Source organism: Melanotaenia boesemani, chromosome 4 (assembly GCF_017639745.1).
Source record: "Melanotaenia boesemani isolate fMelBoe1 chromosome 4, fMelBoe1.pri, whole genome shotgun sequence".
NCBI lineage: Eukaryota > Metazoa > Chordata > Actinopteri > Atheriniformes > Melanotaeniidae > Melanotaenia > Melanotaenia boesemani.
In genome coordinates, this window is record NC_055685.1 from 22787231 (window position 1) to 22809580 (window position 22350).

At 37.9% G+C, this 22350-nt stretch overlaps 2 protein-coding genes across 6 annotated transcripts; one reads left to right on the forward strand and one right to left on the reverse strand.

Moving 5' to 3' along the window:
- Window positions 1-2698: 2698 nt before the first annotated feature.
- parn (poly(A)-specific ribonuclease (deadenylation nuclease)) lies at window positions 2699-13763 on the forward strand. Of its 2 annotated transcripts, none has more exons than XM_041982545.1 (26): window positions 2699-2796; window positions 3039-3116; window positions 3202-3281; window positions 3459-3526; window positions 4703-4784; window positions 4940-5000; window positions 5541-5706; window positions 8148-8210; window positions 8303-8341; window positions 8421-8463; window positions 8540-8620; window positions 8729-8785; window positions 8936-9013; window positions 9097-9140; window positions 9232-9274; window positions 9587-9662; window positions 9951-10061; window positions 10328-10397; window positions 10484-10539; window positions 10794-10880; window positions 11024-11098; window positions 11191-11368; window positions 11470-11588; window positions 12238-12304; window positions 12385-12542; window positions 12799-13763. In XM_041982545.1, the coding sequence occupies exons 1-26, from the start codon at window positions 2778-2780 to the stop codon at window positions 12840-12842; spliced, it is 2043 nt and encodes a 680-aa protein (XP_041838479.1). In that variant the 5' UTR covers window positions 2699-2777; the 3' UTR covers window positions 12843-13763. The 2 variants fall into 2 exon arrangements, with proteins under 2 accessions (XP_041838479.1, XP_041838481.1); XM_041982547.1 differs by having other exon boundaries at window positions 12802-13763.
- Window positions 13764-14754: 991 nt separating this feature from the next.
- LOC121638089 (RNA exonuclease 5-like) lies at window positions 14755-22294 on the reverse strand. 4 transcript variants are annotated; one of them, XM_041982540.1, is made up of 20 exons: window positions 22208-22252; window positions 22037-22079; window positions 21494-21754; window positions 21223-21349; window positions 21006-21117; window positions 20655-20762; window positions 20269-20357; window positions 19685-19800; window positions 19356-19494; window positions 18934-19028; window positions 18758-18860; window positions 18585-18673; window positions 18016-18124; window positions 17593-17709; window positions 17372-17509; window positions 17095-17187; window positions 16660-17008; window positions 16375-16574; window positions 15229-15338; window positions 14755-15140 (listed from the first exon to the last, which is right to left on the reverse strand). In XM_041982540.1, the coding sequence occupies exons 1-20, from the start codon at window positions 22233-22235 to the stop codon at window positions 15086-15088; spliced, it is 2481 nt and encodes an 826-aa protein (XP_041838474.1). In that variant the 5' UTR covers window positions 22236-22252; the 3' UTR covers window positions 14755-15085. The 4 variants fall into 4 exon arrangements, with proteins under 4 accessions (XP_041838474.1, XP_041838475.1, XP_041838476.1 ...); XM_041982541.1 differs by lacking the exon at window positions 22037-22079 and having other exon boundaries at window positions 21494-21725; window positions 22208-22294; XM_041982542.1 differs by lacking the exon at window positions 22037-22079 and having other exon boundaries at window positions 21494-21722; window positions 22208-22286.
- Between the last annotated feature and the right edge of the window lie 56 nt (window positions 22295-22350).

The following is a 22350-nucleotide window of genomic DNA, read 5'->3' on the forward strand; positions in this document are numbered from 1 at the left end:
ATGGTTAAATTCACTTAAAATTTATTCTGTGTGATTCTTTCCATTTTCTATATCCACTTGAACCAAGTCAAGGTTGCAGGGAGGCCGGAATCTATCCTAGCTGACATCAGGAGGAATGCAGGGTAACCATACAGGTCGCCAGTACAACAAAGGGCCAACACAGAGACAAACAACTCAAACTCACTTCTAGGGCCAATTTATAATGACCAGTTAACCTCTGATGCATGTTTTTGGACTGTGGGAGGAAACTAGCTCCACACAGCTGAGGTATATAACAGGAACCTTCTCGGTTTGAGGTGTTAGTGCTACCCACCACACCAGTGTTACATGGGAAACCTATAAAGATGTATTCAGTTTAATAATATTCAGGATTAATTTTTCCTTAATGCCACTGTTTTAACTGCTCTAAAAAAGAATATGTATATATATACTATATATAAAGAGTTTATTATTGCTTACAAGATTGTACTGATCGCAGATGAGTGAGGATTCAGAAGATATTTTTTCACAGAGGTTCTCCAGTTTGATGCTTAGCTGTTAGATATGACATTTCTGTTTAACAAACTTTGTAATGGCATTTTTTTTCATACTTGAGAAAGTAACACAACACAAGCTTCACCACCTTACCAAAGAGCATATGAAGTAGAAAACAAAATGGCAGTAAATGTAAGATGACACCTTCAAGCTCATTTGAAAATTGAAGCATTCTGGTGCTTCTCAGTGCACACATGCTCCCTCCAACTGTCTCACAGCCACTCATCAGCCGTGTTTAATTAAATCTGTTTGACTGCCTTGTCATGCATCTCCTTTGAGAGTATTTGTCACCGTGTTTGGCTCAGCTTTAAGTTTTTTCCATCTCACAAATCTTTGAGTCATGGTAATATTTGCTTATTTTGCCTCCTTTTTTCTTTTTCCCCCCATATTCTTTATCATTTTAGATTTTTTTTTCTCATCCTTGTTGAAATTTTATCAATGTCCCATATGAAAAAAAAAATTTATTGTGTTTAGCATGTCCACTGGCATTTGACGGATTTTTGTCCAAGTGAAAGATAACACACATTTCTACTGGGTGTTTAAATTTGAGGGCAAGAAAAGATTTGGTATTCCTTAACTGTACCATTCTGTCAAAAAATGTGTAATTCCAAAGCTTTACACCCTCAGAAAAAACATCACATCTCTGTATTGAAACCTTTTCTTTCTTCCCTCCACACAAAATGAAAAAAGAAGTTCTCTTCTCCATGCTCTTTGAAATGTCATCTTTGCATTTCAATTGAGAAATCAGCTTCTTGTTTCTTCCACTCTTAGGACACCTTCCCTTGAAAACATATCCTTTATATTCTTCTCACTATACAAAATGTAGATGAAAACTGCAGGAACTGATCTGAGTATAAAAATTCAGTAGTAGCACTGCCAGATTCTTGAGTCTCTACCCTACAACACACCAGGAATTCACTTTAATAAGTGCAGTAGATGTAGTCATAATCCAGAGGATTAATCCAGATCAATAAAACCTGTTCCCATACTCTTGTTGCCTCTGTGGATTTTAGAAAATTGAAAGACTTTCTATGTACAACACCCAATGGAGCTAATGTGTTTTGCTCAGATAATAGAATAGAATAGTTTTTTAAAAGAAAGTTTTGATTTTTACATGAAAAGCATCTGAAAAACTGTCAGAAATAAGATAAGTCAAAAATAAATCTCTATCCACTATGCATGCTTAGTCCAGCACAGAGTTGTAGGATGGTCTGGAGCCTGTCTCTGCTAGAGTACAGCCCATCACGGGGCCAACACCCTTAATACCCTCAAAACTGGGAGACAGACAGGGGTATTCCTTGGGTCATTATAAACACCAGTTTACCTAACATACATATTTTTGGTACCCAGAGAGAGCCCACGTATGGAAAAACATGCAAACTCCACACAGAGAGGTCCAAGCTGAGATTCAAACCAGTACCCATCTTGTTGTGCGGCAACAGTGTTTCTACCACCACACAGCACAATGGTAGCACTCTGGAAAAGAAATATCCAGAAAATATAGGCTATGTAGAATAACTGACTAAGCCAGTTGCTAAAAATGAAAATAATATCTCATAATTAAACAACAGACAAGGAAATATATGGAAATTTAGTCAATTCTGTCCCACATATCTGTGTAGTGTTTTTAAATAAGATGTTTTATGACTAGTTAATTCACATCTTTAAAAATAAGTGAACTGTGACACCTTGCTGGCATGAATCAAATTCAGATAAAGTAGCAAATAAATATCAAACAATAGCTGAACATGGATGATTAAGAATAAGAAAATAAAATGGCAGCTGCACTAAATGCTATCTAAAAAAACATGTTTCATTTCCTCATCACTCCTCAATGAATGCTCCACCAGGACATGGTTCAATATATTATTGGATACATTTATTGTAATGTATGTGGTTTTATATTTTTAATAAAATGCATTTACAATAAAAGAGCAAAGATTCTAGACCATTACTACGGATGTAATGTAAAAGAGATTATTTTGGGAATTTTAGTTTTACCTAAATCCTTCCACTATTTCCTTTTAATATTTGCTATTGTCATGTTAAACTGCGATAATATTAAAAAAATAGTGGGGATCACAGATGCTCCCAGGAATAATAAGTAGTGTCTACGGTGGTTGAAAATCTAATCAGGTCACAGAATTTAGCGCTACACCGGAAGTATTTGTCAAACCCTTAAAAGCCAGTTGACAAAGGCTAGCTAAGGTTAGCCGTCAGCCGGGTTCCGTCGTTGTGTAGGGATGGAGGTTACACGCAAAAGTAAGGAGCCAGACAGCTCATGCAATCAGACATTCTATAGCTTCCTATAAACATCATGACACTGTACAACAGAATAGCAAACGTGGCATATATTTTGAATAGGCAAGACTGAGAATGAGCATTTTGTGCTGTTAAAAGATATTGCTAGCATGCTAGGTAGCATCAGTGGTTAACGTGTTGAAGTGATGGCTAGCACGCGCACATGCTAATATTAATGTACGTTTTTTTCTCTCCCCCTCTAGATTTTAAAGACTGTTTAGGTACGGTGTATAGCGCAATAGAAGAGGCTGACTTCCTCGCAATTGATGGAGAATTTTCAGGTAATCATATCGTAGTGGTAGCAGAGTTAAGGATTGAAATGGTCACCGCAGTGTGTGTAAATTGGCATGTGTTTTGTATTTCAAGGGATAAGCGACGGTCCAAATGTCAGTGCACTAACCAACGGACTGGATACACCGGAAGAGCGGTATATGAAACTTAAAAAGGTAAACATAATTTATTTCCGATGAAAACTACAGTACTGCTTTTCCACACCAGAGTAGTTGAGACCATTTATTGCCCTGCAACCCAGCAGCACTGTTAATGCACACCTGTGATTTCAAAAGGTATAGTTTACTGTCATTTTAAAACTTTTTTTAAAAATTTTTTTTATCCCCCACTAGCATTCCATGGACTTCCTTTTGTTCCAGTTTGGATTATGCACATTCAAGTACGACCAGACAAAGTCAAAGTGAGTAATATGTGTTTGATAAACACACACCTGTATAAGTTAAGGTCAGACAAGGATCAGGCCAGGTTTGTCTACAAACATGATTTTACCACCAAAATGAATGGAAACTGGTTCCATTTCTCACAGTCTATCCCCTTTCTGGCTCCTTTCCTCAAGGGCTGTAATCCTGCAGGTTTTAGATGTCCAGATTTTAGATTCTCCAACACACATTATTATAATTAAATAGTCCTCAACAGCTTGTTGTCAAGTTCTGCCCAAGAATGTTGACGCATCAATCTGATTCAGGTGTGCTGTGGCAGGAAACATCTAAAACCTGCAGGACAGCGGCCGCTGAGGACTGACTTTGGACACCCAAATCCTCTGGAGTGCTCATTTAAAATGAAGCTATTTTTTAAGAAATAACACAGGTCACTTGATTTTTGTGTTTCTCATCTGTTTACACATTTAATACCAAGAAAATAAAACTCATCAGTGTGTTCTACGTTTACTGTTCAGTGGGACAAAACCTTGTCGATGAGAGTATATAGTTGTAGGTAATACAATGTGGATGCATTAAGACATTTTTTTAAACAGATTTTACAAGTAATTCAACTTAGGATTCAGTTTCACTTGAATTCTAACTCATTTAATCTGCACACAGGCGCATGGTGGTGCTCATACACAACTTGCAGCTTCCATGCATCACATATTCGTCAATACTCATGCATAAATGCAGACAAATGCATGCAATAAAATGTGCACCAATACACAAAATAATAATTCCAAGTAGAAAGTGTGCTCGCCATTGATATGGCATATTATTGGGCCGTATGTTAGATACTCTGCTCAGATCCAGAAGCACAAACATCTTCAACAATGTGGTTGATTAAAAAAGCATCAAGGTTGTTTTGATGTCATTAAGAAAGCAGCTTTACAGATACACCCATGAGTTTTTTTTTGTAAGGGTTACTCATTCAGTCTTTTAGCTTATCCAAACAATGATATTATTAAATATTAAAACAAATATAAATATATATATATATATATAAACAAAAATCTTTAAACTTCTCACAAAGAATGGAAGCCATTTGTTTTTGTATGATTTGCCTGCAATGTTACTGTAATAAAATCCTATAAGAAAAATATATTTACAGTTGTCCTAATTTTTTTTCTGTTTTGTGTTGTCTATTTTTGCAGGTATATCACAAAGCCTTTTAACTTTTATATATTTCCGAAACAGTTTAATAGGACATCTCCAGATGTAAAGTTCATCTGTCAAGTGAGTGTGGCTTCTTGTGGTTATTGAAAATCATTGTAAACAAATTTATACTGCCGTCATGCTTTTTGATTTTTTTTTTTTCCTGAGTTTGTTTTTGATTTAGCTAGCAGAATTATTCAAGGGCATCAAGAGAATTATGTATTTTGTAATTTCAGAGTTCCAGTATTGATTTTCTGGCCAGCCAGGGGTTTGACTTTAACAAGGTGTTTTGTCATGGTGAGTATAGAAAAAGTTTCATGTCAAATGTGTGTAATTAGTTACATTCGGGTTTACTACTAAAATTCACTGTTTTTTTGTTTTTTTTTACATTTAAATGAAAATTTCTTTTGAAAGATGTATTGTGAAGAAAAGTTAATTCTTTCCAAACCACTGCTATAACTCAGATTTTACATGTGTACTGTTGCTGAAAGTCTTTAAATACTGCGGTCCTGAGAGTCTTGTGATGTCACAAAATGTGAATCAGATTTTTAGGGTCATGATTCAGTTTAAAAATACTTCTGGATTCAAACTAATTATTTATTTAATATAGAAGAGTACTTATTTTCAGTCTATCATGTCCAGGTGCAGTTTGTGTGTACATACATGTTGCATTAACATACATTAACCATTATCCAGCCATGATAATCAGGATCCGAATTGCAAGTTAAAATATGGGAATGGATCTTGCACAGTAACCTGACTATGAATGTTTTGATGAATCATATTAAAAAGTCACTGCACAGAATTAAACTAAGACTCTCTTTCTGTTTTTTTAAGGAATCTCGTATCTAAAACAGAACGAGGAAGCTCAGCTGAGAGAGCAAACGGAGGAGAGGAGAAATCAACACGCTAATGGTCTTGGGACACCATCTTATATCTCCCCATCCTCCAAAGGTCCCATACATGTACCTGAAGAACATAAAGACTTCATCAACAGAGTGATGTAAGTGCAACATGTCCACCTAGTTTTCTTTTCCCGTTGTAGGGCAAAGTACTGATGGAAATTTGTAAGAATTAAGGTTGTTAATGTGGTTAACAGGTTAGCTATTTTTTAAATGGGATCCAAGGATCTTTTACACAGTGGAGGATTTGTGGTCAAGTAGGATACTTTTGTGGGTTTATAGTACAACATAAACTATTTTCTTTACAATCATTATAACAGGGTTCCCATGGGGTCTTAAAGTCTTAAGTCTTAAATTTGCAAATATGCATTTAATATCTTAAAAAGTCCTTAAATTAGACAGTTTTGTCCTTAAATTTATATGGTAGGTCTGAAATTACGTCAACCTAAAGTTGTACGCAGTGTTTTGCATTAAAATGTGTCGGAGAAATGTCCGAACTGCAAAGTGACAGAAGTGAAGTAATTTCCTCTCATTCCAACCTGACCGTTAAACTGAAATTAGGAACCAATTATCGCTGACTGTGCAGGGAGAAATGATTGAGGAACATTTAGCCCAACACACACGAAGCCTTTATTTTCGTGTGACAGTGATTTGAGCATTTAGTGGATTCTGTGAGTCAAATGGGAAAGTGTAAAAGTAATATTACATGGCTGGACAAAGGGTCATTCTCAGCCTGGTTGACACCGGTGGACCCATTCGAAGCTCGGTGTAGAACATCAAACTGAGAACGATGGGGATCAAGGCTTTGGAGTCACATGAGCAATCAGCGAAGAATATCGCCGCCTCATAGGCGAAACAGCAAATTCCCTCTGTGTTTATGTCTGGGCCGTCAGGTACCTCACAGACACCATCTGGCAGTGTGACAAGTTCAGCAGCAACATCAACTAAAGTCGACCTCCGCACGACGTTTGGCTGTACCCCAACCCTGAGAGCTGAAGTACTATGGACATTAAACACTGTTACCAAACACGTCGTACAAACCAACGACAGAGTCGCAGAACATGGCCCAGTCAGGCTTAGCAGTTCAAATTAACACAACATTAATCTCTCAAGTGAACAACAGACCCTTCGTCCTGATATGTGACAACAGTTTTAGCCCAACCATAAAAACCAGGCAGCTGGATGTCCACGTTCGTTTCTGGGATGAGGGACATGTTCATTCAAGGTACCTGGGGTCTCATGGGACACTTGACAGCACAGGACCTGCTGGCCAATATCAAAGTACCTAATTTATTATTATTATTATTATTATTATTATTATTATTATTATTATTATTATTATTGGTGTTGGTACTACAGCTTTCCCCCAGGTTTACAGCCTTGGGAGGGCTGGCTTAGTAACATATAGGCTTAACAACCTGAATATAAATATCAACCACCTTAAAATCAGTACTGCTGAATTATTCATGAACTCTGGAACAGGTAACCTACCCATTACAGCATTACTGTGTTAACATGACACACGTGGTAATGACTAAATCATTTTAAAGATCATATCACAGCTTGTTGTGAAGTCACGTCGCAAATTCCGAACTTCATCACTGACAAATTTTCTATAAATGACTGAAATGCAGTGAAAAAACTCTCCAGGCAGAAAAAATGTTACTTGTTAAATGTCCTGATTAAACTGTTTTAATTCAGCCGCCGCACATATTCTTAAAGTTCAGATCTCAGAAAACGTGGTGATGTTAACAAAACCTGTAAGGAAAAGTGAATCCATTTTAAGCCGTAATACGACTTAGAAATTAAAACAATGACGGTTGATTCAGCCTGTTCAGCCGTGCACGGCTTTATCGACGTAACACCGCAGTGAGAGAAATACTCCGGTTGCTCCTCGATGGAGAGCAAGTGTTTCACCTCCTGGTAGAGTAAAAACCTTTGTGTGTGATTTTCAGGTGGTAGATGACTGTATGTGGTGCTGGCAGACGTCTCCTCAGCTGTGTGCGCTGGTCTGTGTGCAGTCGCATCACGACCAAACTCCAAGAGCACGACACAGAGAGCAGCTGACGTACTTTAGACTGTTTGTTTTAATAAAAGAACCCCTTCTATCTAAAAACCTTCTATCTAAACTAAGACTATAAATAAAACACTGTAGTTTTCAACATTAGCTCAGCACATTGTGTTGTAAGGTGCTATACACAAAGGAGTTTTAGTGAAGCATTGCACTTTACATGCACACCCAGGTCATGGTAATAATCACTACTAATGTAAATATATGCATTTTCTTAAATTCTAGGAGTCATTAATTTTTGCCAGTGTGGCAGTGTACTACAAGCCTCGTGTGTTGTGACGTTTGGTTATCGCTTCATGGAGTTGCTTTTGTTATTATAAGGACTGTTGTTGCGCCATAGGCAGACCCAGAGTCACTTAGTTTGCTTTGGGATAGCTCGATGTTCCCATAAGGTTTCAAGGAAAATAAACTAGTTTCAGTTATTTATTTCAGCCCTGTTGTCTGATATTTTCTGTTCTGTTTCTACAACAGAGAGAAGGTTGAATCCCTCTTCAGTAAAGATGAGAAGACTTTGGATTTGGAGCCATGCACAGGGTAAGTTGACGCCTCCAAAAACAAAAAAAAAACACACCCACTCTTAAATCTTTACTAACAATGTAAATAATGAATTTTGATTTTCTGACCAGGTTCCAAAGAAAGCTGATATACCAGACTCTGAACTGGAAGTGAGTTTTTCTCAATTATTTATTTGTTTGTTTGTTTTTTGTGTTTGTCAAAAGGATAACATTTGTTTTGTTCTTACAGATTTCCCAAAGGTCTCCATGTGGAAACCATGGAAACAGAAAAGGTACGCTTTATTTGAGCTTGCGTTATCCGTTTTGATTTTAAGTAGAATCATTGATGCGAGTGTTGCATCTGTGCAGAAGGAGCGATACATCCAGGTCAGTAAAGTTGATGAAGAGGAGAGCAAAAGGAAGAAACAGCAGGAACTGGAAAGAGAGCAGGTGAGCTTGATACTATGCATCAAATTGTGTGAATGTAGGACTGCACAAGTTACATACATGATTTTTGAACGTATTGTTTGTTTGACATTTCTGGTGCTTCCCCAACAGGAGAAACTAAATGATGCTGTTGGCTTCTCCAGGGTCATTCATGCCATTTCTAAATCTGTAAGTCAACCTGTGATCTCTCACATAAGTTTTTAAATGGCAAAAATAATAATAGATATAAAAGATATAGTATGAAACTTTGCTTACATTGTTACTTCTTTTATCTAATGGCATCCTACATATGAAGTGGTTTTGCTTTCTGACATGCAGGGTAAACTTGTTGTTGGCCACAACATGCTCCTGGATGTGATGCACACAATCCACCAGTTCTACTGCCCCCTGCCAGAGGTACAAGAAGAACCTTGTTTTAGTATGAATCCTTTTTAAGTGTGTTCTGTCCTTTTTTTTATACTTACACTCTTTTACCCTAGATCCTTCAAGATTTTAAAGACATTACAATGTGTGTCTTCCCAAGGTAATTCTCTTTTTCTGTAAATATACCTTCATGCCTTCAAATCACATTCCTTTTAGTCTTTGCATTTTTTAACACTTCTGTTTTCTTGCAGACTTCTAGACACAAAGTTGATGGCCTCCACGCAGCCTTTTAAGGTGTTTTTTTTTGTTTGTTTTTTTTTTTTAAGCAAAGGATACCACAAGCTTGTTTGCATTGCTGATGGCAACATCAAGAATGTTGAGATTAAGCAAAAAGCAATAACTTTCATCTGTACAGTGTACTTATCAATCTGATCCAACCTGTAATTTTGTTCTGTAGTGTAATTTTAATTTGCAGTTACCATTTAAATGCCGACACATTCACTTTAGGGCTGTCAAAAATAACACTATTGATCATCGGTTATCTTAGTTAAATTTTTTTGTCTAAGCTTTAAATTAACATCTTTGTTTTCATAATTTTTCTTGCAGGAGCTGATCACTAATACATCTCTGGCAGAGCTAGAGAAACAACTGAAAGAGTGCCCCTTCAAGTCCCCACAAGTTGGTAGGTATATACACCAGAGCAGGGGTGCCCAAGTCCAGTCCTCGGGATCTACTATTCTGGAACTTTTAGATGCACCCCTTCTCCAATACACCTGAATCAAATGGCTCGATTCCCTCATCCACATGTCATTCAGCTCTGCAGACGCCTTGAATTGTGTTGGGGAAGGGTTGCATCTAAAAGTTGCAGGACTTGGCACCCCTGCTCCAGAGCTTGCCTGATAATACTGTTCATGACTCTAATCCTCAAAAAGCCCTGCTAAAACCATTTTTTCCCCCTCTGTGCCGTTAGAAACAGCTGAGGGGTTCCCCAGTTATGACACAGCCCAGGAGCAGCTTCATGAGGCGGGTTATGATGCTTACATCACTGGTCTGTGTTTCATCTCCATGGCCAACCATCTGGGTAATGCCTCACCACACTGGTTTAGCAGATTGCTACAGATTGAAGCCTTGGTGGTTTGTTGGCTCAGTTATTATGTGGGCTGCATTTTGCTGGCATGACTTGGGTCTGCTTGTCTTCAAAATTTTTTGCAAGTTTTACCTCCATCTACTCCATTTGGATTTGTTCCGGTTGTGTGACTAAAATCTAATGTATCTTTTTTCATTTTCTGGCTGTACATTAAAAAATTTATCTTTTCAACTCATGTTTGATCAACTTTCTCTTTACAGGATCTTTCTTGACGCCACCCAAAACCTACATCTCAGCCCGCTCCAAGCTAATAGAACCTTTCTTTAACAAGTAAGTCAGAGTAGATTCGCTGCTCTTTTTAAATGGTTATGGTCTTCTATTTTTTTGTTTGTAAATCCCTTTTGATGTTTTTCTAGGCTCTTTCTGATGAGGATTATAGATATACCCTACCTCAACATCACAGGACCAGATTGTGAGTTGGTTGACGTAACAAAACATTGCCTATGCTCACAGCCAGCTGACCTGTATTGGTTTAAACCTGCTAGAGGTTTAAATATCTTCAAACATTTCAGCATAATGGAAATGTTGATTTATACAATGTTGATTCTATTATTTGGAAAATAAAAATGTTCAATGATTTGTAAAAAGCTGGACAGAGCTAAACACATGGTTTTTCTTTTTTGTTTCATGCTTTACAAAATGGTGTTGCCTCTTCTTATCTTACAGTGCAACCCAAAAGAGACCACGTTCTGTACGTCACCTTCCCTAAAGAATGGAAAACTAGTGATCTCTACCAGCTCTTTAGTGCCTTTGGTGAGACATGATATTGGGGAGCTTAGGGGAAGGCTTTTATTTATTTGTTTTTGTTTGTGAGACATGATATTGCATGGTAATTATACTTGCAAACAGGTATTACCCATTTATCACTTTTTCTTTTGATCTTGTTATCCGCTCAGGGAACATCCAGGTGTCATGGGTAGACAACACATCAGCCTTTGTGTCCCTCAGTCAGACAGACCAAGTACAGATAGGTGAGTCTTGCATGCCAGCCTGTAAACGTATTCTTGAATGGACAGTATTATTAGTGTGGGACACTGTGTTAATATAATTTCCCATTACACAGCTATGAACACCAGTCGCTATGCAGAGAGCTACAAGATCCAGACATATGCAGATTACATCAAAGGCAAACAGCAGGAGAAGGAAAAGCTCGGCCAGACAGCCAAAACCTGGGGCGAGGATAGCTGGGTGAAACCTCATTACACCTCTTCCATTACTACTTCTGGGTTTGGTTATCCCGGGTAGGCCCGCCTTCTGAAACATTACACTTTTAAACAAAAAACTTTGTATTTTCAGAGGTTTCTAGAGGTTTGTATATGCTATGTTTTTGTTTTTCTTCCAGGATGAGGAAGCGCAGCATTGGCTCTGCTCAGGGAAACCAGGGAACTGAAGAGGCTGTAATTGCAGATGGCTGGAGTCACTATGACCCTGACAGCCCAGGCAACAAGAAGATGAAACTTGGTGTGAACACATAAATTCATTTATACTCTATTGCGAGTGTGTTGTTGTATGCAGTAGGTTTTACCTTAGGGAAAGCAGAGGTAGCCCAGAGGAAGGGGACATGTTGGGAATAAATGTCACAACTACTGTAAAAACATAAAATTAAACAGGCTTAGAAAATTAGTGTTACTTTCATATATTTTCGTTTAATTACATCTACTACAGAATAGAATGAGATGCTTCTTTGTTTATATCAGGGAACACAATTAGTGGTTCTGCTGTTTTGAACTTTTTATTTTTTGTATCTTTATTCCACAATTGAAATTATGATTCAGGATGTGTTGGTTTCCTCTTAAAATTTCCCCAGCTCCCCAAATTACCATCTCATCACGTTCATATATTTTTTTTTTTTTTATTTTGACCTGTGTTATTTGCGCACTGTTTGTCAACCCCTTGATAAAGGTAAACAATGCTAAAATGCAGTGTATGCTCCCACTGAGCTGGAAAGTAAGGGCACAGTAACTAGGTTAAATACATGGTTCTGGTTGGACTGTTAGCCGTGTACCGTTCAGTGAAAGACTGCATATAACGTTGGCATTGTTGGAGTTAGCATTGTTAAACTTGCATCAACAACAAAATGAGATGTAATTTTAAGTTTGACTTTTTCTAGATGTAGGTGGACAGGCAGGTGACGAGGCTGTCGAGAGCAAAACCTCAGAGGGATGGCTAAAAACGACGTAGGTGAAAAGCATTCATTTCTGCTGTTAAAGTTTTCCTGTTTGCTGTGTTTTAATCTTCTTTTGCTTTTCTTTTGTAGAGATGCATCATTTTCATCTGGGTCGAGTCCAGCTGCTGAAGAGAAAAGTCCTGAAGGCACAGATTCAGGCAGTAATGTTGACGGGACAGTTAACTGGCAACAAGCCCCAACTGTCCCTGGGATGAAAGGTCAAAAGAAGAAAAAAAAGAAACCTGAAGGTGTGTTTACCACTGAGAGTTATTCTTATCTATTGGATTCAATGTCATTTCACTACCTGAGCTCTGGGGAGAGCTGTTCGTTTTAAAAGGCTAAACTAAATGCCGATTCATATCGGACCATCTGTGAGGTTGGTTTGAAGCAAATAAAACTTGCAGTCTGCACAGAGGTGATTTTTAAAAAAAAAACCTTCCAGTCGAGATACTAAGGAGGTTGTTTTTTGTTCTAATCTGAAATTCTCTTTACCTCTTCACACAGCGGCAGAGTCTGCATCATTGTTTGAAGTCCCAGAAGTCTGGTAGCAAGAGCTGATGAGGAGCAGTGAGGCCCCTGTCCCAAACTGGGCTTCTGTTCAGGGTGTCTTCCTAAGCACTTGGGAGCGCCCTCAACCAGGGTGTTAGAGCACTGGGACTGCTGTGTGCTCTAAATGTCATTCACTCACTCACAGCTGTGGATGCAGTATCCAAAGCTACCAGCCAAGCTACCTGACTCCACTCTAGTGAGAACACAAGCCATAACCGCTGCCATATTTTCAATCAGGCAGAGGAGCAGGCACCTCCTCTGGGTTAGCATATATAAATACTCTTGTTGTAAATCTCAGAAATAAAAATTACAGAATTTTTCACTTATTCTTTGATGTGTTCAGACTGGACTCTGCCATCCACAGCCATGCAGTCACTTTGGATCTATTCAGAAATTTTATTGACTCCTCTAATCAGTCTTACTTTTTTTTTTTTTTTTTTGAGTGAGAGTTGTGTGCGAGTTTGTGCATGTGCGAGAGATTTACATGTTCTCAAGTGTTCCCTGTAAATTGGTTTCGTAAAACAAGATAAAATGCCACTGGACAAGTCCTGTACTTTACAATGTCAGGGTTATGTAGTATTTTAATACAGTAATTTTTTTTCCCATTTTAAAAAAAGTTGACAGCTTCTACTGTTTTAACACACACATTGGCTCATCAATGACAAGTTGATATTTATTGTTGGTGGCATTTTGACCCTTCATAAAAGGTGCTTGTGTGTTTGTTTTGTTTTTTTTTTTTGTACAGAACCGTTTTTCTTTACCTTTTTCTGTTCAGTGTTTTGTAACTGTGTCAACCTGTGACAATGTCAGTCTGTAATGCAAAAGGTGTACACGTTAAGATAGATTTTTGTATACAGTTTAAAAATCCTTAACTATTTCCTTTTTAAATGGGGAAAAAATTAAAGAATGTTTCTTGGTTATTTGCTTCAGTTATTTCTGTTTCCAAATATCAAAGTATGTAATTGTAATAAACCCCTTTTTTTCAGGGACCGACATGTATATAAAAAATGATATAAAAAAAAAAAAAAAACAGCTGTTTTATAATTTTATAGATTATTTTTATCACTCAAAAAGAACCTGCCCTGGTTTTAAATATAGACTTTAGGCATTTTTTTCCCTTCACCTCAAAATCGAGCTGCATGTTGCAGTGTTTTCAATGAAGCGAGTTTTCAAGGATATAAGAAAATTTGGGGCCGTATTCCTAAAGATTTTATATGCAAAGATTTGCTCATAGTGGCCAAATTCTAAGAAAAATCATAGAATCATGTTTTCTTAGAATTTCCCCTAAAAGTGAAGAGTAGATCCTAGTAAATGCAAAAGATTTTCCTCTGACCAGTTGGGTTTCCTGGTTCTGTTCTTCATTGCTGTTCACTGGTTTGAGGAAGATTTAAACACCAAACAACACTTATAGAACAGTCAGCAATCCAAGTCATTGATGGGAACTGAGCTATTTTACCCTTGTTAATAGAAAATGGAGCTGAAAAGTTAAAAGTACAAAAATGACCAGTGTAGTAAATAAATGTAAGCAAATAAACTGAGTATGTGAATACTGTGGAAGTGGGTCCGAGTTTCCGCACATTCTGTAGGATCATTGTAAAGTATAGTTTATTCATTTAACATTCTTTTTATGTAAAATATTTTTAATTCTGTGATTAAGTCCATTGATTTGGTAGTCCATTATATGCCTACTATAACCAAAGGTGTATTTATCTAGCGTTTAGGATCAACCAATCACAGCTTTTGAGATGACTCATACCTAGCAATGGGGATCAACCACACCTCACTAAGATGGGAATTTCTGTCCAATCCTTGCTCGGAGTTCTCTGCGAAAGCTTAGGAGTGATTCCAGAACAAAGACTCCTTGCTAGGAATTTTTAAGGCTGAGTAAGGAGCTCTCTGAGAGCCCTGGTATAGACACAACTGACTTCTGAACAGCAGTAATAGCCATCTTCATACATAGGACCAAAAATATAAAAGCTCATGCTATCTTAAAATAATCACTTTAATAAAACTACATCATTTATGTTTGATTTTCAGGGTTTGCATCTTTAATTTCTCTTCCTGTACTCTGAGCACGTGTTTTGAGATTGTTTCCAGGCAATAAGAACAAATACAGTGTATAAAATATTAAATACTGCACTTGGCTCTTTCAATGAAAGGCTCATTTTAAAAAAAATATTGAGAATATCCAGTTCCAAGCAATTAAAGAATTTTGGATCTGGAAGACCACAGTTCTTGTTCCTCAAGAAGCTTGTTTAATTTCCAACAGACATAAACCAGGATGGTGGCAATTTGTGCTGCAAAAAAAGAAATAAGAGGGTTATAGTACAGAAATATTAAACTATGGAACTGGCTATGCCAGAGAGAGGCTGTAAAAGTTCTCACCTGGTTTGTCCAAGCAGCAGTACCACAGACAAGGTACCATCTGGCAGGGACTTGAACACTTTTCGCAGTCGCCAGTCCAGCTTCTTCATCATGTGATGCATTTTCTGATCCTAAATATATTAAATCATTAAATAAGTGCTGCATTTCATGTATTTCTTCAAGCAAATCACAAAAGATACATGCCAGTTTCTTAAAGGCATTATTCAAAATGAACTGATAAAAAATTTTCTGCATGTAATCATTATATCATAAAACTATCCTGTGCATGCTGTTACTGCTGCGACTAGACCTAAACCACGAGGATTTTTCAGGTTCAGGATTTTATCAGGTTCTCTTGTACTTTGCATCTTTGTAGAGTACAACAGCACTACAACACAGCACCCTTGTGTGCAACCCCTTCACTACATCTTTAATCTTGTACACTTCATGTTAAACAGGCAAAATCTGCTTAAAAAGAAGAAAAAAAAAAAAAACAGTCCTTTTTCTTTCCAAAAGCATTTAGATCCTTGTTCAAACCCTTTTGACCACCATTGCAGCTTCTTCTTTACTACAGATTTTGCATGCCAGGATAAGACAGTTTATCTAATTTCTCCAGACAGATCTGCTCCAGCTCTGTCAGACTGAATGGAAATCACTTTTTAACTGCTATCCTCAGGTCTCTACACAAAGTCTGTAGCTTGGAAACTCAAAGACAGACAGACACTCCAGTGTTGATATGGCCATATGCTCCAATTTGCTGATGAGCTTTATATCCTGGTGAGTCCCAATTAAACCAATTTTGATATCACTGTGCTTCTGTGAACAATCACAACTTTGTAATCGTCAAACTCAAACTAAACCAAAAGGTTACAAAGAGGATCTGCATATATTTTAAAAACGTATATGAAATGTATACTTTTCCCTGTCTGTCTTACAAGAAAACATGTCTCTAAAATAAATGTAATGCACAATAACTTTTATTTTCATCACTGTTTTATCTATAGGTTGTAACAAGCTTTAAAACCATATAAAAAATTACAGAGAAAAACGTGTAAAAATTGTGTTGCTATGAAACATAAATGCCCCAAATGACTTTTTAATTTTCAGACAGATCTACATTTTACAATGTGCAACAACCACCAGGAATCAGTACAGTGTAGTCTGTACCTGACAACTGTTATTCACATGGTTTGTCCTCTGTTCCTCTGGTGACTCCCCACGTACTTCTGCTGCAGTCACCACTGTTGTCATAGCAACCCATGAAGGTAAGTGAGGAGGAGTCAGGGATGGACAAATTAGGTAGTTGTCCTTCAGCAGATCCCCAGAGGAGTTGAGGGCTGCATGTTTGCCAGCTGAACTCTCAAACTCTGTCAAGCAGACACACTTAAGTTAGAGACTTTATTTAAGCTCACGCTTACTGAGAAACGAGAAAACTCATAAGGTTTTACTCACTTATGCGTGCATGCCTTGCATGTTTTAGAGGGTTGGCGGGCAGAAGGATGCTTTCCACCACACCAAAATGACCAAATGTCTCCATGACGGCCTCCTCGGACAGTTTACAGGCAGTGCTGGAGAGCTTAAACACTTCACCATTTATTTTAGCAGGTGGTAACCCATTTGTTGTCTTACCATCAGCGACACTTGAACATTTTGCATCAAATATATGTCCCTTAAACTTTATGTCAGCCATATGCTGACTCAGTTTAACAGCATAAAGGTAATTGGTGTTGAGAGTGTCGCCCATTAAAGCATCGAGATTCAGATCCAGGTCAAGCATTGAGTCATACACAGGCCTCTGCACCTACAATATAATGAGGATATTCATACAACAATCAGCAGAAGTGTTGTCATAATGTTGATAAGAAGGGACAAAGGGAGGAGAGCTACCTTGATGGGTTGGCCTAGCACGCTGAGTCCATTCAGAGTTTTTAAAGCTAGCATTGCTCCTTCCAGCAGCTCAAACTCCACCTCCGCATGAACCTGAAGACCAAACATGGTCAGAACTTATAGAAGAAATGAATAAAACTTATTCAATAACACAAAAAAATCTAACAGCTCTAGTCTGACGTCAACCGGAGCTGTAATTATCACCATATATGAAGAGGTTTAAACCCATGACAGAAATACAAAGAATAGATTTTAACATAAAACAGCTGACACGTACTCTGATGTTTGTGTTCAACATTTGGATTTTTCTAACAGGTCCACAGCAGCAAAAAAGCTGCTTTACTTCCCTCTGTGAGAAACCTGCAGGGAAGGGCCCCGCAAACACAACACACATATCCCGAAGATTTGGACACACCTGTGAAACAAACATCAACAGTAAGTTGCAAGTCTACACAACCCTATTTATAGAAAAAAAAAAACAAACAAAAGAATCCTCACAGTCTGATACAACTGCTCCTGATGAGGGAAGCACCTCTTCAGATGGTCTGAGAGGGAGGAAAACTGGAGGACAGAGAGGAATGGGGACTTTGTCCGTCTCCTGAAAGATGCCAACACCTGCAGAGTTGAGGGTATGGTTGCAGAGATGGAAAAACAAGAAGGGAGATTAGTGAGGGGAAATAGGAGGGGATAAAAACAGAGGAAGTGACAGAAAAAAAAAACATTTTGAAATATAGCAACAGCCTGTTGCTTCTGATTTCATCACAGATATCCTGGTGAGGCAGCAGATTGACAGTGATGTATATTTACCTATAACACGGATAATAAACCCAAGAAAAACTAAACTAAAGAAAACAGGTCATCCAAGTTCAGGCAAGTGAATTTGTTATTATAGTACTCCAGTTTAAAAACTTTGTGTCTTACCTCTCTGTCAGAGCTGTACCACTGCTGATTGGACAGAGCCAGCGCGATGTCAGCACGCTTTCCTAAAAAGGCTACAGACAGACCAAGTGCCTGCAGGATGTCAGCAAACCTGAAACAAAAGAAGATGGAGGATATATGGAATGTATCTGTAGCTGGATGTTCAGTAAGGTGGGTTTCACGTTGAGAATGAGCCATTTAATCTTTCCATTAATCATTTAGATTGAGGCAGAAAGCAGTTAGCTTCTGCCAACATCAGAGAGGAAAACAGCCAACCCTGAATGGTGTGAAAATGCCATTTAAAATTTTTTTTCTATTATTATTATTATCATTTTGTCTATTTTTGTCCATTGTTTTGTTTTTACCTAATATTAAAGTGGTACAAACTGAAAAAGAGAACAGTGATTTTAACTGATCCACAGTTAAGAGTTAGTTTAACACTTTCTGTCTTAGCACGAATGCTAAAAACTCGGAGGAAGGATGTTTTACTCTAATTAGGGTGGGCATTTTGAAGTGCATGTTGTAAGATGTCAATGACACAAGCAGTGTAGTGACTGTACGACATGATGTACCTGTGACTTGGTGTTGGTGCAGATGTGCAGTCAGGTGGCTCCTCCTCAATTTTGTATCCCCAAAGCTCCTCCAAATGAAGCTCCACAACCTGACAGCAAATAGCAGAAAATAGTTAACAGTCAGTATGTGTGTGTTTATGTGTGTGTGTGTTTTTAAAAAAGAGATTTGCTACCTGATGAGGTCCTGTTTTGATGAAATACTGGGCCAGCTCCAGGGCTGCTACAGCATCCTCGATGGGATTGTGACCGTTTTTCTCTTCAGTTTGGATCTGCCTCCTGGGGTGTGAGAGAAAAATCTAATTACTACCCATGCTGGGCGAGAGAGACTCACACAGAGAAAGAAACTCACTTCAGCACAGTCTCAGCCAGAACCTTCAGCTTAAACTTCTGTCCAAATTCTCTCTTGTACAGCAGTGAAGTGTCGATTACATGTTGGTGGATGAGCTGCAGAGACCAGAGAGAGACAAGGTTAAACTTCAAAATGGTTCTGGGTCTATGCTTAAAGAATCAAAAATAGTATTCATAGAATATCACTACTGTGTGAAACGCCTGGTCTTTACCGTATGATAACAGCAGAGAATTAAAAACCTAAGTTAGGTTGATAAAAGTTATGTTTGACCTAAAATCTCATGTCTAGACTTTTGAATGGTGATCTTTTTTCCTTTTTACCTGCTGTAAAATTGTGAAAAATCAAAAATAATACACTATTCTTACTTAAACATACAGTAGCTGATCCTGACTGAGGGTTAGCAATATGTCAGAGTCACTCACTTTCAAAGCTCTGAGGTCATTGTTGAGAGAATGGCCCACCAGAACTGCATCGCCTGGCAACAGCATCCTAAGCTTTGCTTGAACATCCCGCAGGGTGGTTTTGATTGGTAGCAACATCGCTGCAGTGATACCAGAGAACCTGTCAGGAGGCGCCCAGTAATGTTGGGAACAGAAATGTGTTTTAAAATTCAAAAATGGTACATGATGTTGTTGTTGTTTAGCTTTAAAATCAATTAGCGTGACCCCATTAAATGCAAGGAGGACCATAAAGCTTCATTTTGCATACAGTGGTTGTATGTGTGTGTGTGTGTGTGTGCGCGTGTATGTACTTGGTGAGGTAGTTAAGGACACGATTTGGAGGTTTCACTAGATCATCTAGTACACAGTTCCCATCACTATCCACCAGAGAAACACGAGTCAACTCGTACCCCTTCTCTGTTAGGCACTGAAAAACAACAAAAACATAAAGACAAACAGTTTGTCTCGGAAGGAGTGGAAGGAGTATAATAACTCAAAATATAAATATACTAAACATAATAACAGCTGTAGTAGATGCTGGTCTGACACAGACTGGTTTGACTATTCGTATTGCTGTACAACAGATTTTAAATGTAACATCTCAAAGTGCAGCACAGACCACCTTTAACTGCCACAGCTGTAAACCAGTCAGGTCTGTGATTTGTCAGCTCAAACAAATAAGCATGGCTTAAAATTTACTATGAGGCACACCGTAATACTAAGAACCAGTGAGGAAAGAAATGAAAATCTTACAAAAGATGCTTTAAGTCTATTTGATCAGTTTAGTCACGTTTGATTTGGATTTTAAAAAGTCAGTGTGTTGCCATACTGATGACCTTTTACAAAAAAGATTCAATAAAAGTGGGAATGAATCAAAAAAGTGAGGGCATCTCACCATTTCACAGTCCAGACCATACAGTGGACTGCTGTCCGTAACACAGTCAGCACTGTCTGTACACACAAAATCCTCAAACCCTGGCATTCCTGTGTAAAAAAGAAACAAAACAAGAGGTGAAAGAGTAGAAATCATGTATATGTTTACAACCAAAATCTGATAAATAAAATAACTTGCACAATGCAAAGCTGCACACTGGAAACTGAGCTTATAGAGTGAATAAATGTAATAAAAAAGGCTGACCATTTCAAAGAGAGAACCCAAATAAAATGTTCACATAAGTAAGTACATACATGTGAAATATTGTGGCAATAAAAACACATGAAAGAATACTGCGATTTAGTCCCAACCTTGGTTCCCAAAACGTAAGCTAAAATTTCCCTCACCCTTGATGGGATAGTGGTTTTTAATCATCTGTTCTAGGGTGAGAACATAAGCAGTTAATCCTCTTCTTTGTGTCCCAAACGTGGTGATAACTGGATGGTATTTCAATGCTGCAACAGCACACAAGAAAACACAATTACACAAGTGAAAGAGCAAATGTGCAGAAAGGAAGCACAAAATCATTTGAGAGAAACTCCATTTTTGACCAAATACCATGCTATCATGATGTTCAGAGTATTACTGAAAAAATTGCGAAAAACATTCTGACTAATAGACGTAATACAAATACAACATGAACATTAGTAAGGGCAGTCATTGCTAATCACACAGTCAGAACATGTCACAGTTTTTACCTCTATGTAGTTTCTTATCTGGTTTGCAAACAGATGAACAAACCATTTTAGGAACTTCACTGCTGAAGATTTCCGAAGCTACTTTGTTGCAGGATGGACGGAAGGTGACCCTCTGTAACAGTCAGATAACAAAAATCCAGAACTTTTAAACTATGAACTGAATTTATGTCTTTACACAATCCATGTAAATGCATTTACACTCACTCTGGTTACTTACCGTGGAGTAGCTGGTCCTGAGGTGCTCCATGGTGAGGTAGTTCTTGTAGAAGTGACTCTGAGTTAGACCTTCCACAATCACAACATTTAAACCTTCAACCTTTCTTTGACTGTGCAGGTGGCACCAACTGATGGAAACAGGAGGACACAGACAGGAAGACAAGATTCAAGTCCAGTTACTGGAGTATAGGGACACAGTCTAAGTTGTTTACAGAGAATTATAAAATATGAGATAATAGAACAGAGAAGACATTACTGTCACTTTTTATTACCTGGGCTGCTTGATGCCTCCTCTCGTCCCCAGAGCAGCAAAATGTAGCAGCTCTGTGAGCTCGCTCAGTGTGATTGGTTGCTGCAGCCGGTCAGGACTCAGCGAAATCCTTGAACCAGAGGGACGTCCGCGCTGCAGTGCCTCATCACCGTCTGGGTCTGTCTTTAATCTCTTAGCCTCTTCATCTTTTGTGTCCACGTTGTTTTTTCTTTTCTTGCTGTTGTTCTCAGCTGCTGATGGTGAGGAAGACTCCATGTTCAAGCTGAATAATAATTTAAAAAGCACTGTAGTGTGAGAGTACAAAGTAGCTACACTCTTGTCTGGGCTGGAAGCTCTCTGTATCAAACTAAACCAAATCTATTTATTACTATAATTTAATAAATACATTCATATTTACTCTTGTGTGGCAGTCAACAACTGTCAAGTTATTTTCTCGGGATTTTAAGAGTGTCCTTGATTTTAGCAGTGTTTAAGACTAAACACAAATTGAGCATTTTATAAACACAATTTAAAAGATGCAAAGTAATTAATAACAAATAGCTACCTAATAGTTACGCATCCCAACTTGTGTAACTGCCTGTGGGAAACTTTAACAAAAATCAGATAACATGGGAAAACTCAAAGCTAACACTTCGAAAACAATGCTAACTTTATACGCACATTTATAATATATTATACATATACATGCGAGAATAGTTAAGAGCTATTCAAATACCAGTTGTTATCGGCCCAGTTGAGTCCATATCAAAGTGTTTCTAATAGTGCTGTAGGTTGGTAACACATTGCTAAAGCACGTTACAGTATTTTTGTGTAAAGTTTAGAAAGTTAGTAGCTTTTCCTTTTGGTAACTTCAAAAAT

Bases quoted from the DNA above. Each gene is read 5' to 3' on its own strand.
- LOC121638089 (XM_041982540.1), bottom strand. From the start codon at position 22,235: ATGGACTCAACTGGGCCGATAACAACTG. The intron at 19,495-19,684 runs GTACATACACGC...GCCTCCTGACAG, and splicing joins GTCCTTAACTACCTCACCAA to GTTCTCTGGTATCACTGCAG. The intron at 15,339-16,374 runs GTACAGACTACA...TAATATATTTAG, and splicing joins ATGTGAATAACAGTTGTCAG to GATCAGAAAATGCATCACAT.
- parn (XM_041982545.1), top strand. The intron at 10,540-10,793 runs GTGAGTTGGTTG...CTTATCTTACAG, and splicing joins CAACATCACAGGACCAGATT to TGCAACCCAAAAGAGACCAC. The intron at 11,589-12,237 runs GTGTGAACACAT...GACTTTTTCTAG, and splicing joins CAACAAGAAGATGAAACTTG to ATGTAGGTGGACAGGCAGGT.